This window comes from Malaya genurostris, chromosome 3 (assembly GCF_030247185.1).
Source record: "Malaya genurostris strain Urasoe2022 chromosome 3, Malgen_1.1, whole genome shotgun sequence".
NCBI classification, from domain to species: Eukaryota; Metazoa; Arthropoda; class Insecta; order Diptera; family Culicidae; genus Malaya; species Malaya genurostris.
Genome location: NC_080572.1, coordinates 165,429,700 through 165,443,839, shown reverse-complemented (window position 1 = coordinate 165,443,839; position 14,140 = coordinate 165,429,700). Strand labels below are relative to the sequence as shown.

At 39.8% G+C, this 14,140-nt stretch overlaps 1 protein-coding gene across 1 annotated transcript in view; it reads left to right on the top strand.

Moving 5' to 3' along the window:
* LOC131434086 (uncharacterized) overlaps nt 1-14,140 on the top strand; it is a 53,651-nt gene that overhangs the window by 8,638 nt on the left and 30,873 nt on the right. Inside the window, exons 3-5 of the mRNA XM_058600733.1 lie at nt 8,961-9,097; nt 9,153-9,744; nt 9,797-10,085. Of these exons, the coding sequence (XP_058456716.1) occupies nt 8,961-9,097; nt 9,153-9,744; nt 9,797-10,085 (1,018 nt within the window). The remainder of the gene's footprint in view (nt 1-8,960; nt 9,098-9,152; nt 9,745-9,796; nt 10,086-14,140) is intronic.

Below are 14,140 nucleotides of genomic sequence, written 5' to 3'. Positions count from 1 at the left end.
CCGACTCTCGAACGGAGCCTCGAAGACCCATAGTGTTATATACCATTCGACTCAGTTCGACGAGAAAGGAAAATGTCAGTGTGTGTGTGTGTATGTGTGTGTATGTGTGTGCACTTTTCGAAGCTATTTTTACCGCTCAATTTTCTCGGGGATGGCTGAACCGATTTTAACAAACTTATGCTCGTTTGAAAGCTACTGTCGGGCCATTGATCAAGTTCGAAGATCAAATGGTTATGCCAAAATTTTGGTATCACCTCTACTTTTGAGTACTAGCAAAAGTTTAAGCACCTCGAAAAAAGCCCTCATGCAAAATTTGAGCTAAATCGGACATGCCCCCTTACGCATGTCCGATTTAGCTGCCCGGTGGTAAAGGTTTGACAATTTTCGATCTTGAAAAAGCACTATTGGGGGGAGTACATGAAATTTCCAAAATCGAAAACTTTTTTGATGCCAAAAGTCTCAAAACTGCATGAAACGTCGAGATTTAGTGTCATCTCAAAAAATTTTTTTTTGGGAAAAAACAACTTTCTGGGACTTTTGATATTTTCTCTAAGTCCCAAAAAGTCGATTTAAAAAAAGAAATTCGAGATGACACTAAATCTCGACGTTTCATGCAATTCTAAGCCTTCTAAGCCTCCACCACTAGGTGGATTAAAACAGGTTTTTTTAGATTAGCATTACTTTTCTCATATAAATAGGCAACGTAAATGCCAAGCACTTGATTGGAAAAACGATACCGAGTATGTGACATAAACACTGAAGCATGCTTTTGTGAACCACTCGAATCAATCTGATTTAATTGGTGTCAAAAATGAGCCAAAATTATTGTCAGAAATTCTTTCATAAAATGATGAAAAATGCTTCTGATAACTGCTTCGAAGAAAGAGAAAGGCATTATCACACCACTAGGTGGATTAAGAAGGGTTTTTGAGTATATGACTACTATCTCCCGTCGTTAATCGAAAACCGGGAACCAGGATAGAAAGAATCGGTTTGTGTGGCTGACTACTGATAATGGATTCAGCAGTGCAGAAGATAATTTAGATTTTTTTATGCGTTTCGTTTCGCCGCCTTAGGTAAGGGTACAACATCTTTAACACACTTACTTACTCTTACTCTTACTCTTTCAGTCGTAGACCACGCGGGTCTCTGCTGTATACAGGAGGCGTCTCCATTCAACTCGGTTCATTGCTGTTCGCCGCCAGCCTCGGTAGCAGCGAATGGTCCGCAGGTCGTCCTCAATTTGATCGATCCATCTTGCCCGCTGTGCGCCTCTTCTTCTTATACCGGTCGGATCATTGTCGAGGATCATTTTAACCGGGTTGTTCTCCGACATTCTAACAACATGCCCGGCCCACCGTAACCGCCCGACCTTGGGCGTTTGGACGAGGGTTGGTCCTCCCAGCAACTGGTGCAGTTCATGGTTCATTCGCCTTCTCCACGTACCGTCTTCCATCCGCACTCCGCCGAAGATGGTTCGCAACACCTTCCGTTCAAAAACACCTAGTGCGCGTTGATCCTCCGCAAGCATTGTCCAGGACTCGTGCCCGTAGAGGATAACCGGTCTAATCAGCGTTTTGTAGATAGTTAACTTCGTACGACGGCGAATTTTGCTCGATCGAAGCGTCCTACGCAGTCCAAAGTACGCACGATTTCCTGACAATATGCGTCTCTGAATTTCTCTGCTGGTGTCATTATCGGCAGTCACCAGTGAGCCCAAGTACACGAACTCGTCGACCATTTCGATTTCATCACCACCAATCAGAACTCGTAATGGGTGGCTAACGTTATCTTCTCTCGAGCCCCTGCCTTTCATGTACTTTGTCTTTGACACATTGATGTCTAATCCGATCCGCTTGGCCTCAGCTTTTAGTCCGATGTACGTATCTTCCATCTTCTCAAAGTTGCGTGCTATAATATCAATATCATCAGCGAAACCAAGTAGCTGGACGGACTTTCTGAAAATCGTGCCACTCGTGTCTATCCTCGCTCTTCTTATCACACCCTCCAAAGCAATGTTGAATAGCAGACACGAAAGGCCATCACCTTGCCGTAGCCCTCTGCGAGTTTCGAAGGGACTCGAGTTTATCCCCGATACTCGAACAACGCACATCACTCGATCCATCGTAGCCTTGACCAATCGTATCAGTTTGTCCGGGAATCCGTAGTCGTGCATGATTTTCCATAGCTGTTCTCGATCGATTGTGTCGTAGGCTGATTTGAAATCGATGAATAAGTGATGTGTGGGCACATTGTATTCGCGGCACTTTTGCAACACCTGGCGGATGGCGAACACTTGGTCCGTGGTAGCGCGTTCGCCCATAAATCCTGCCTGATATTGTCCCACGAATTCGTTTGCAATCGGTGAAAGTCGACGGCATAAGATTTGGGAGAGTACCTTGTAGGCGGCGTTCAGCAGAGTTATCGCGCGGTAATTGCAGCAATCCAGCTTATCGCCCTTTTTGTAGATGGGACACACGATTCCTTCCATCCATTCTTCCGGTAAAATCTCGTCCTCCCAGATCTTGGTAACGACCCAGTGCAGTGCTTTCACTAGTGCATTACCACCGTGTTTTAGTAGCTCGCTTGGTAGTTGGTCAACGCCAGCGGCCTTATTAGTTTTCAACCGGCTTACCACCTCCTCCACTTCTTGGAGGTCTGGGACCGGCAGTCTATCGTCCTCCGCACGCGTTCCCAAGTTCGTTACCGCGCCGCTACTTTCGTATTCCGCCACATCACCATTGAGGTGCTCGTCGAAATACTGCCGCCACCTCTCGATCACCTCACAGTCGTTCGTGAGAAGATCCCCGTTGGTGTCCTTGCACATATCGGCCTGTGGCACATGGCCTCTGCGCGAACGGTTCACCTTCTCGTAGAACTTCCTTGTGTCATTAGCACGGAACAGCTGTTCCATCGCTTCGCGATCTCGGTCTTCCTGTTGGCGCTTTTTTCTACGGGATACCGAGTTTAGTCTGTTCCGCGCCTGTCTGTATCGCTCCTCGTTTGCTCTCGTCCGGTGTTGCAGCTTGCTCGCCCAAGCTGCATTCTTCTCGGCCATTAACTGTTCACATTTGTCGTCGAACCAGTCGTTCCTCACGTTCGGAGCCGCCGTACCTAGCATTGCTGATGCAGTGCTACCTATGGCAGAACGGATGTCTCTCCAGCCATCTTCAAGAGTAGCTGCACCAAGCTGCTCTTCCGTTGGTAGTGCCACTGCCAACTGCTGCGCGTAATCTTGGGCTACTCCAGTATCCCGGAGCCGCGCGATGTTTTTTTTTTATTTATAACAATTTTTATTCAGGCCAATTTGCGTATAGCTTTACGTGGCCGATTTACCCATATTTTTGTTACATAAAATTATTTTTTTTATTGTTGGATCTCGTTGTCACCCTTCTTCTAGGGGGAGAGGAGCTTCCATTTCCTTCTAGCGAAGATTGTCCGTCATTTTGTCCGTTGCTCATATCATCCATTGCTACATCGTTGGAATTGTGAGTGGTTTCCGTTTCCTTGTTTTCATTGTTGATCGCAGTCTTGGGTTCATTTGCAGTTGCTGTAGATGCACTTTGTACATTGATTGCAGTTGATAGTTGGTTAGATGGTGAAGGTGCTTTTGAAACAGGAGCACTGCATTCACTAGTTTCCGTTGTCGGGTGGTTGTCCTTGTTTTTGTTTGTTTTGTTTGTTTTCGTAGTTTCAGTGCATGGTTTGCCGTAGTGTGCAGGTTGTTCACAAAACTGACATGTAACCAATTGATTTTCATACGTAATCAACGTTTTACACGGATGTATCCCGTCTTGACCACAAATGATGTAAGATGGAATTGCTTTACGTAGTTGCATACGTACCACTCGCACGCCATTCCGGATACCCGGAAAAAAATTCCGCCATACTTCCTTTTCGATGGAAAGAACTTCACCGTACTGCGACATACATTCCCGAACATACCCCTCGCTGGTCTGCGGGGGAAGGTCATGCACGCGTACTTCTATGGCATTGTCCACCATGAACACAGGGATTTTATATTTAACATTGTCATGATCAATACTGTGCACCCCGTTATTACCCGAAGCAAATGCAATTGCATCTTTTTCACGTTTAAACATAATGTACACACAGTTCGACGCCTTGTTGAATTGAATCTCACTTACATCATTAACGTTTAGATGCATTCGTTCCTTAAGCAAGATTTCAATTTCGGTTGCTGCAGGTCTAACTTTGCAGCGCTTGAAATCAATACAAATTGAATTTGGCCTTGTAGGCCAAGTTTCAGGCTTTGTTAAATCGTATTTGCCCATTTCGTACACTCTATTGTTCACTGCACTGTATTGTCTTTGTTTCTGTCGTCGCGACCGTAAGAAATTTTCGACTGTGTCGTTTGCGATGCGAGCACGAACTGAGCCGCGCGATGTTAAACCGCGACGTTCGGTTTCGACGTTGGGTAGCCACCGTCGAAAGTTTTGAGCGCATGCATACAGCAACCAAGTAGTGGTCCGAATCTATATTCGCACTGCGGTAGGTGCGAACATTGTTGATGTCCGAGAAAAATTTTCCGTCGATCAAAACGTGGTCGATTTGGTTCTCGGTCTGTTGGTCAGGTGATCTCCAAATGGCTTTGTGGATATCCTTGCGGGGAAAGAAGGTGCTTCTGACTACCATTCCTCGGGAGGCCGCAAAGTTGACACACCGTTGGCCGTTGTTATTCGATGCGGCATGCAGGCTGTTCGGCCCGATTACCGGTCGGTACATTGCCTCCCTTCCTACCTGGGCATTCATGTCCCCGATGACAATTTTTACGTCTCTGCGTGGGCAGCCGTCATAGGCTTGTTCCAGCTGCACGTAGAACGCTTCTTTTTCGTCCTCGGGTCTCCCTTCATGTGGGCAGTGCACGTTGATGATGCTGTAATTGAAAAAACGGCCTTTAATTCTCAACTTACACATCCTAGCGTTGATCGGCTGCCACCCAATCACTCGCTGACGCATCTTGCCCAGCACTATAAAGCCAGTTCCCAGCTCGTTCGTTGTGCCACAGCTTTGGTAGAAGGTAGCCGCTCGATGTCCGCTTTTCCACACCTTCTGTCCCATCCAACAAAGCTCCTGCAGCGCTACGACGTCGAAGCTGCGAGGATTTAGTTCGTCGTATATTATCCTGTCGCAGCCTGCGAAACCTCGCGACTTGCAGTTCCATGTTCCAAGTTTCCAATCGTAGTCCTTTTTTCGTTGCGTGGGTCTATGCCGATTGTTCCGGGTCGTATTCTCTCCTGTATCATTCGTAATAGGTGTTTTTGGGCGGCTTATTAGGCCTGCGCCAACCCCCTGTCTCGCCGGAGGAGCATCGTGCTTGCTCTGTTTAACGTCCCAACTAGCACTAGGACGATCCCGTTGGTGGGGTTGCCACCTTGGATTTAGCTGGACGGGATACAGCATTTCATACTCAGCCGCTGGATACCAGAACAGACGCTGTTTGAAGCCGCTCCTAACATGGAGTACAGACGCTCCGACATCCTCTAAAGAGGACCCCCTTCCCTGTCAGCATACGACCAAGGTCCCACCGGGGTTGGTTACCCGATCTTTCCTATGGTTGCTCGTACCCCAGCCGGCACCGCGGGGAGGTAGGGATAGGAGTTACTGGACACAACACACCCTATAATTCCGAACCGGAAGTCAGATCCGGATAAAATTTGGTATCACGAAACCTTTCATTTGAAACAAGTTTGTTAAAACCGGTCGCGCAATCTCTGCAAAAAGTGAGTGAAAAATTCCATTTTTGAATATATTACCACTAGTTCTGGTGCTATAAAACACTCGAGCTTCCGAGCTTCGGTTCATAAATCCAAAACACGCAACTGAAATAAAAATTGTTACACCTAGTCTGTAATTCCGGAACCGGAAGTCGAATCCGAAGTAGTGTTATATGGAGTTGTAAGAACTTTTATTTGAAAATTGGATGAGCGAAAATATCGATTGCACATTTTTAATTCATTTTGCACATTTTACTTCGTAATATAGGTCGTAGATGCGGTCATCTTGAATTTTAAAACGTTTTTTGGAATTTTTTCATCATATCCCTTCCGAAAATACCCGTACTGTAACTTGGAATGTAACAATTTGGCTGTCCCTAAGATTTCACATTAATATTTATTCCAAGACCTCCAACATTGATAGTCATTCTCAAAGGCCGATATGACCCTTCCACGTATTATTTCTAAAAACCTTTCTGAAATTTGCTGGCAACAAACTGGATTTTATGCCGGATCCGGGATACCAATACATGCACACGTCGGCTGCTCAGTCATCGCCGATGAGGAAAACAAAACGTCCCGGAATAAAACGCTATTCCGAGACAACCGGGACGGGACCATCTGGGACTATCCGGATCCGGGATAAAATCCATTTAGTTACCACCGATATTCCTCGCCGAGTTTTTCTCGGCACCGACAGTGCGAAAAACTCGGCGAGGAATATCGGCGGCAAACAAATGGTTTTTATCCCGGATCCGGGATTCCAATACATTCACACGCCGGCAGCTCAGTCATCGCCAATGAGGAAAAAAAAACGTCACGGATAGTTTCGCATGGTCCCGTCCCGGTCGTCGTTTAATGCGAATGCGTTTAATGTTTAATGCGTTTAATGCGAATAGACTTTTATTTAGACCTTCTCCATTTACACGCTCATTCTTTCCCGTTCTTCATTCTCTGTTTCGCTCTTCAAGCATTGGATTGATCCTTCCTCGCTATTTACCAGATACGTCATCAAGTAAGCGATAAGTTAAAGTTAAGCGAGGTTAGTTTAGGAATGCTAAAATAAAACCAGATCGTAAAAACAACGACGCAAATGTCATAGGGGCTGTCCATAAAAGACGTCACGACGTCACCCCCCCCCCCCCCCCCTTTGTCACAAATTGTCACAGCAGCAAAGACCCCCCACCCCCCTTATGTCACATGTCACGAATTCAAAATAAATAAAATTCATCTCAATACATTCTCAATATGTATGACAAGCCATACAAATATGAGGAAAAAATCGATTTATTACATGCTGTCATTAGATTAAAAAATATCCCTAAAACTACAAAACCATTGGAATTATTTTATTAATACAAATTATATAAATTAACAAAAGTATTTGGTTGGAATTGATGAAACATTTAAATCATCTGTTTTATTCCTCCTAGGGGTACACAGATATATTATTGTTCTAGGTAAAGAATAATATTTCCTTAGTGTAGCATACAGGGCTGAGAAAATAAAGACCAAAATCTCATCAAATCGAGATCACTGCCGAAGAATCTTTTCAAGATCAGTTGATCAGTGATTTTTAAATCACATCGATCAAAATCGGTACTGATCTTCCGTCACACAAAATCGGTAGTGATTTTGAGTTAAAATGATTCTTGATTCATGTAAGATCAATCATTGGATGATTCGATAAGCTTTGATGTTGGTGGAGGAAAATCACATATGATCAAGATAAGACATGACATGATCTACGTCTGAAATCGTTGATCCCCCGCCCTTTTTCAAATGGAATACAATTGAATATACTGCATCAGAATAAGATAAGAGAAATTCTTATCATATACTATTCTCAATGCTAGAAAATCAAACTACTGAAAATTTCGTCTTCTATAAATGTTTTGCTGTTACTTTGATGTTACAATGGCAGAATTTTATATTTTGTTGCTATTTCTCATGCAGACTTTACAATGATTTTTGATATTTTAACTCTTATTTCAAACTAAATAATGTTATTTTCTACCATTGAGATGTTTGGCTTTAATAATTGGTTTGCAAATCACTTCTACCCGGGCTGTTACTTCGGTGTATGATATTCAAGCTAAACAGGGTAAATTAATCAGCTGCATGACATGCTTTATGATTGAACATGCATATATGTTAATGTTATTTGCTGGTTTTATTGTTATTACTCCGTCAACATGGTATTGCTGAATGAATTTTAAATACATCAAGAAGCATGAAATTTCGAAGCGACCGATAAACCAAACTTTTTGAAATTCTTTCATTCTTTTTGTGTTTTCATATTCCGCATCTGCTTACTACTTATCATTAGATTTCCGAAAGTTAAAAAATCTATAATTCCAAGCGATTGATCCACTCAAACTCATATACATTGACTAAAATTGTCAGTGCATAACTTAAGTTAAACCGTTTGAAGGCATCTTTTTCTTTTTTACTCATATTAGGCAAAATTTATTAATTTCGCTAATTTACTCGCCCCTCCGTGCACTTTTGCTGATCACAACAGAAATGATTTCCTGCATCATTCATTTCAGAATTAACAAGAAGAAGCTTTTACATCAACAAATACACATTTACATTCTATATTAAAACATTTCTCCCATTTGGAAGAAATAATGTAAACGTCTTAATACTCGGAAGCTGAACAAGAATGGTGCTACAGAATTTAACATCGATTTTAACAAGCTTAGGTTTAGTAAGTTTGAAAGCTATTATTGGACCATTGATCAAGTTCGAAGATCAAAAGGCTAGTTAGTTAGTTAGTTGTTTATTTTAGGCTGTCGCAATACATAAGTATATTAGAATACAATTTAGATCCGAGAATCATCACGATTACCTACATAATCTAAATGATAGAAGAGAATTATTGCTCATTTATTGTTTATGCTGTTATTAGAATTTAAAATTAATAATTTACTATCATTTTTGTCCTATGGAATAAGAATTGTGTTTTGTTTACACATGATGTTATCTGTGTTTCAATCATCGCCAAAAATGACTCAAGTATCCGAATCGATTTCAGAATGGTGATTAGAACTTTTAAACCGAAAAATAGTAACAATCCTCACTACAAAAAATATCGAATTGTTGGGCTCTCTTGGGAAATTAACAAATAATACCTCTTTTACTATTATCAAATTATAAATTTTATATATGAACTCTAGTTTTTCAATTGTTATTCACAATTTACACTCAAATTTTCAGGAAATATTTTCATAGAGTGATTTGCCAAAGTGGAGTAGCCTGTTCCGAGTCGTTTTTCCAGAACAACGCAGCTGATCGTGCAAGAAAGCTGGCAAAATGCTTAGGTTATCAAGGGAATGACGACAAACAAGTACTTGGTAAGAATAATTCTAAGAATTTGTAACTGTAAATAAATGTTATTCCTATTATTAGAAACTCTACAACAAGCTCCGGCAAAACTGCTGTTGAAGCATCGAAGTGACACAGTAACGGAAGAAGAGAAACGACTTCTTCTGCAGATGCATTTTCGACCGGTAATCGAAAAGGAATTTACCGAAGATAGCATTATATCTGAATCTCCGGAAAAAATTCTCAAATCTTTTGATACTATTCAAATGCCGATAATCAACGGCTGCACAAGTGGAGAAGGCCTATTGGGATTTATTTTGATGAAAGATCGACTAAAAGATTTTGATCGAGAACCAGACCTACTCGTACCACAGGTAATGGGAAATCCTTCCGAGCTAGATAAGACTGCTGTAGGTACGGAGATTAAGAGGTTCTATTTCGACGATAAACGAATTGATAGAACTACTTTGAACGAACTAAGTGACCTAATAGCAGATAATGTTTTTATCACCCCTTCGATGATAAGCGCTGAATGGATTGCAAAACATCAACCAAATGTGAGACACTACCATTACCGGTTCAACTATGACGGGAAATTTAGTTACACGAAGCGTTTGTTCAGACTTAGTCACCTAGCTGGTGCCTGTCATGGAGATGATATTTTTTATCTATTCAAGTATGCCCGTTACTTTTAAACGTCAAAACTATAATCAAGTCATTCTTTCTAGTTCGAAAATGCTGCCAAATCTTCCGGAAAGTAGCGATGAGTGCCGCGTTCGGAACTTGCTGATACGACTATGGACCAATTTTGCCAAATATGACAATCCGACACCAGACCAAAATGATCCATTGTTGATGTTCAAATGGTCTCCCGTGAAAAGTATTCCAAAAAAATCAGCAAAATTTGATCTCGACTGTCTGGAAATCAGCATTTTACCAAAAATGATACAAAATCCCAACGAGCAACGTGTTCAATTGTGGAGACAGTATCTGCAAACTTATCGTGAAGGTTTTTTGTAGAAATATTATAAAAAAATATTCTTTGTAGGTTGGGTGTGGATCATGAAAAAGCTCGTGATATTTTATGAAGTAAACAAACTGAAGATTTATATTAGATTGGTATTGGTAAAACCAAAAGAAAAAATGGCCATTACATATTTTGGATAAAACATCAGAATTTTCTGTAACACTATCAGATCTAGATGTTAATTAATTTTTATTCCGATTTTATAGAGGTTCCATAATGTTCATTCGCCTTTCGGAAAAGAAATTTTCCAAGCCAATGTACGCAGGCTGCTTGAAAGCCCCCCTTCATTGATCACATCAAACATTTATTTTCCAATTGAAGTAGTGTGAATGTGATGGAAAACATTTCAGAGAATTGAGTAGAGATTGTTGCTGGCGCTTTTTCGTCAAATCCCTATTCAATTGAAAATCTTTGAGAAATAACAGATTCTATTTGTTCACTATCTCTTTAAGTTATTACGGAACATTAATGTATTTTGGGATAATTACTTCAGCACAGATTAAAAGATGATAGTTTGAGTTATTATTTCTTACAAATAGTCAGAGAGAAAGACTGTTAAGAATACTGTAACAATCGAAAGAGAATCTCTTATTTGCACTAAGATCGTAATGCAATTTCTATGCAGATATATAATCGCATCTTATGCTTGGAAAGTAAAGGAGTTTTTTGTTCAAATTAAAGATTGAAAAAAAAATGCTGTCAATTTCAATTTCAACAAATATTTTAGTTGAAAGAACTGGTGTTGTTATTGAAACAAAATTCTGTTAGTTGAAAAATAAATCGGTTTTATTTGTTTTAGACATTAGTATTGAAAGTGAAAAAATGAGTATTGAAAGATGATGCCTTCAAACGGTTGAACTAAAGTTATGCACTGATAATTTTACTCAGTTTTTATGAGCTTAGGTGCATTCAATCGCCTCTGTGTGTTTGAAACCCTTCGCTCTTGTTACTTTTATGAATTAAATTCATGTCAAAAAGCGTTTTATTGCTAATGCATGAACATCATCATCGGTATCAAACAGTTGGAAGTAAAACAGTCTGCTGGAAGTAAATCAATGATTGAATTTGAAGTATAAAATTTTTGCGCATACCTGAAAGCTTACGAGATGATCATAAATTAACATTTTCTAATTTGTCACCAGATCTTTTTCATCTTAAACAAGGTTAACTTTAACACAACACCGCTGTTAGATAAACACTTGTTATAATAAATTTTTCAAATCGAATGAACACAATTTCACCAAACGCTTTAACCATCGATGTTGTTTTCATTGACATTTTGAAGCGACGCGAACAGATTTCAACTAAAGGGTGATTTTTTAAGAGCTTGAGAACTTTTTTAAACAATAAAACGCATAAAATTTGCAAAATCTCATCGGTTCTTTATTTTAAACGTTAGATTGGTACATGACATTTACTTTTTGAAGATAATTTCATTTAAATGTTGACCGCGGCTGCGTCTTAGGTGGTCCATTCGGAAAATCCGCTTTTTTATCGACAAATTTTGTTCAGCGATGAGGCTCATTTCTGGTTGAATGGCTACGTAAATAAGCAAAATTGCCGCATTTGGAGTGAAGAGCAACCAGAAGCCGTTCAAGAACTGCCCATGCATCCCGAAAAATGCACTGTTTGGTGTGGTTTGTACGCTGGTGGAATCATTGGACCGTATTTTTTCAAAGATGCTGTTGGACGCAACGTTACAGTGAATGGCGATCGCTATCGTTCGATGCTAACAAACTTTTTGTTGCCAAAAATGGAAGAACTGAACTTGGTTGACATGTGGTTTCAACAAGATGGCGCTACATGCCACACAGCTCGCGATTCTATGGCCATTTTGAGGGAAAACTTCGGAGAACAATTCATCTCAAGAAATGGACCGGTAAGTTGGCCACCAAGATCATGCGATTTGACGCCTTTAGACTATTTTTTGTGGGGCTACGTCAAGTCTAAAGTCTACAGAAATAAGCCAGTAACTATTCCAGCTTTGGAAGACAACATTTCCGAAGGAATTCGGGCTATTCCGGCCGAAATGCTCGAAAAAGTTGCCCAAAATTGGACTTTCCGAATGGACCACCTAAGACGCAGCCGCGGTCAACATTTAAATGAAATTATCTTCAAAAAGTAAATGTCATGTACCAATCTAACGTTTAAAATAAAGAACCGATGAGATTTTGCAAATTTTATGCGTTTTATTGTTTAAAAAAGTTCTCAAGCTCTTAAAAAATCACCCTTTAGAAAAGTTGTTGATTTTGCATTGCGATTATTGTTTTGCTTTCCACTGTCTCCGGTATTTGACAGCATTCAAAACAACACATTTTTCAACTACTTGAATATATGCAAATCAAAAACCATTTTGGTTGAATCAAAAAGAAATTAGTTAAATCAACTATCGCAAAAATCAAAAACTGCGATATCGCAATTTTATGATCGAAGGGTTCTCCGTGTAGAAATAGATACTAATGTGCTACTGCGAAAGTTAGTACAAATTTAATCTAGAATAGGATTAAATTTTCTGGTAAATACGAGCAAATCACCATCTTGTTGATCTTATTTACTCATAACTTCTGAGTTTGTGCACCTTTATTTCATTCTGGGTGCATTCTACTAAGCATCCAACAAAAATGGACAAACTCAGAATGTAGGTAAATTATTGAGATACTTTTTTAACCAGATATGGGTAGAAGAGATTAACAAGAAGGTTATTTGCGCTTATTTTTCTGAAAACATCAAATTCTAAATAATTTTTCCTCTAGCTTTCTGAGTACTACCTAAAAGTACATCTAGTTTACCGTGTGTGTGAAAAGCATCGTCAAGGTGTTTGCGCGGGTAGGTAAAATTTTGTAGATGAAGTCATGCGTCGAAACGACTATGATTGCCATTGCAATTCCTATCGTATTTTATTCTTTTGATATCGGGTTGCATTTACTTGTAAAGTCCATTTCGTTTTATCCTCGCGCATAATAGCATAATATTAAGACTATTGCCAAACAAGAAAGATTAGAAGAATTTAAAAATGGTTTATAATACATAAAAAATGCTATGATCAAAATAGGGTGTGACAGGATATTTCACCAAAATATTGAGTACCTAGTTTCGATTATGATTTTTAGATAATGAGTCATTAAAATATGTTTCTCTAGTTGATAAGTAATAACATTTAGTGGCCTTCACAGATAAAACATATTAGAGGAGTCTAAGACAGTATGTGTTCACGAAGCACTCAATGAAGAAGGTGTTGCCACATTTGCTGCTTTGTGATGAATTATTATTTAATAATAATGTATTATTTAATAATAATGAGCTCATTTGGTCAAAATTAGTATAACAATATTCGGGAAGAATATGGCTGGTGAATGACGACTTACTGAACTATGATGGAAAATATCCTCCATTTTGGTCTACTTGCTTTTAGTTCGGTAACTCTTATCACACCTATAAGGTCGAAATGGTCGTGTTTCTTGTATTTGTACTCGAGATCCGACCCGAACCCGACGATATGAGTGTTGGATTCGCGTCAAGCACGGGTGCCGGTTTTTATCATTTTCAACGGGTACGGGTCGGGTTCGGGTTAAAAAAGTAAGGGTATGTAATGTCAGAGACATAACTGGATGTCGTGAATACGAATAAAACATTCACGCTTTCTTTATACTTCTGAATATCAATTAGTTGATCGATTGTGTGAATTGTGAATGCTTTTCCCGTTTCAACAAGAATTTGAAAAGATGCATCTAAACTAAAGTACGGATTAGTTACATCAAACATTATGAGACACAATTTAATATTACGAAATAATTATTGTAGTTCTTTATGATAAAATAATAGTGGTTCTGAAAAGAAACTTTCATGAAGGCGTTCGTGATGGAGAGGGACGAGTTGAGTTCTTATTCCGATGGATACCTCTGACTTCCGCCATGCATTTGCAGGCTGACCAGTTGTCCGTGGGTACGATACTGATATGGTTGGTGAAGGTATAGCGTTCACAACCGATTACAATCTTCCAGTAAAGAAAACATCATTCGCTGGATTTATCAATGATACAATTGGC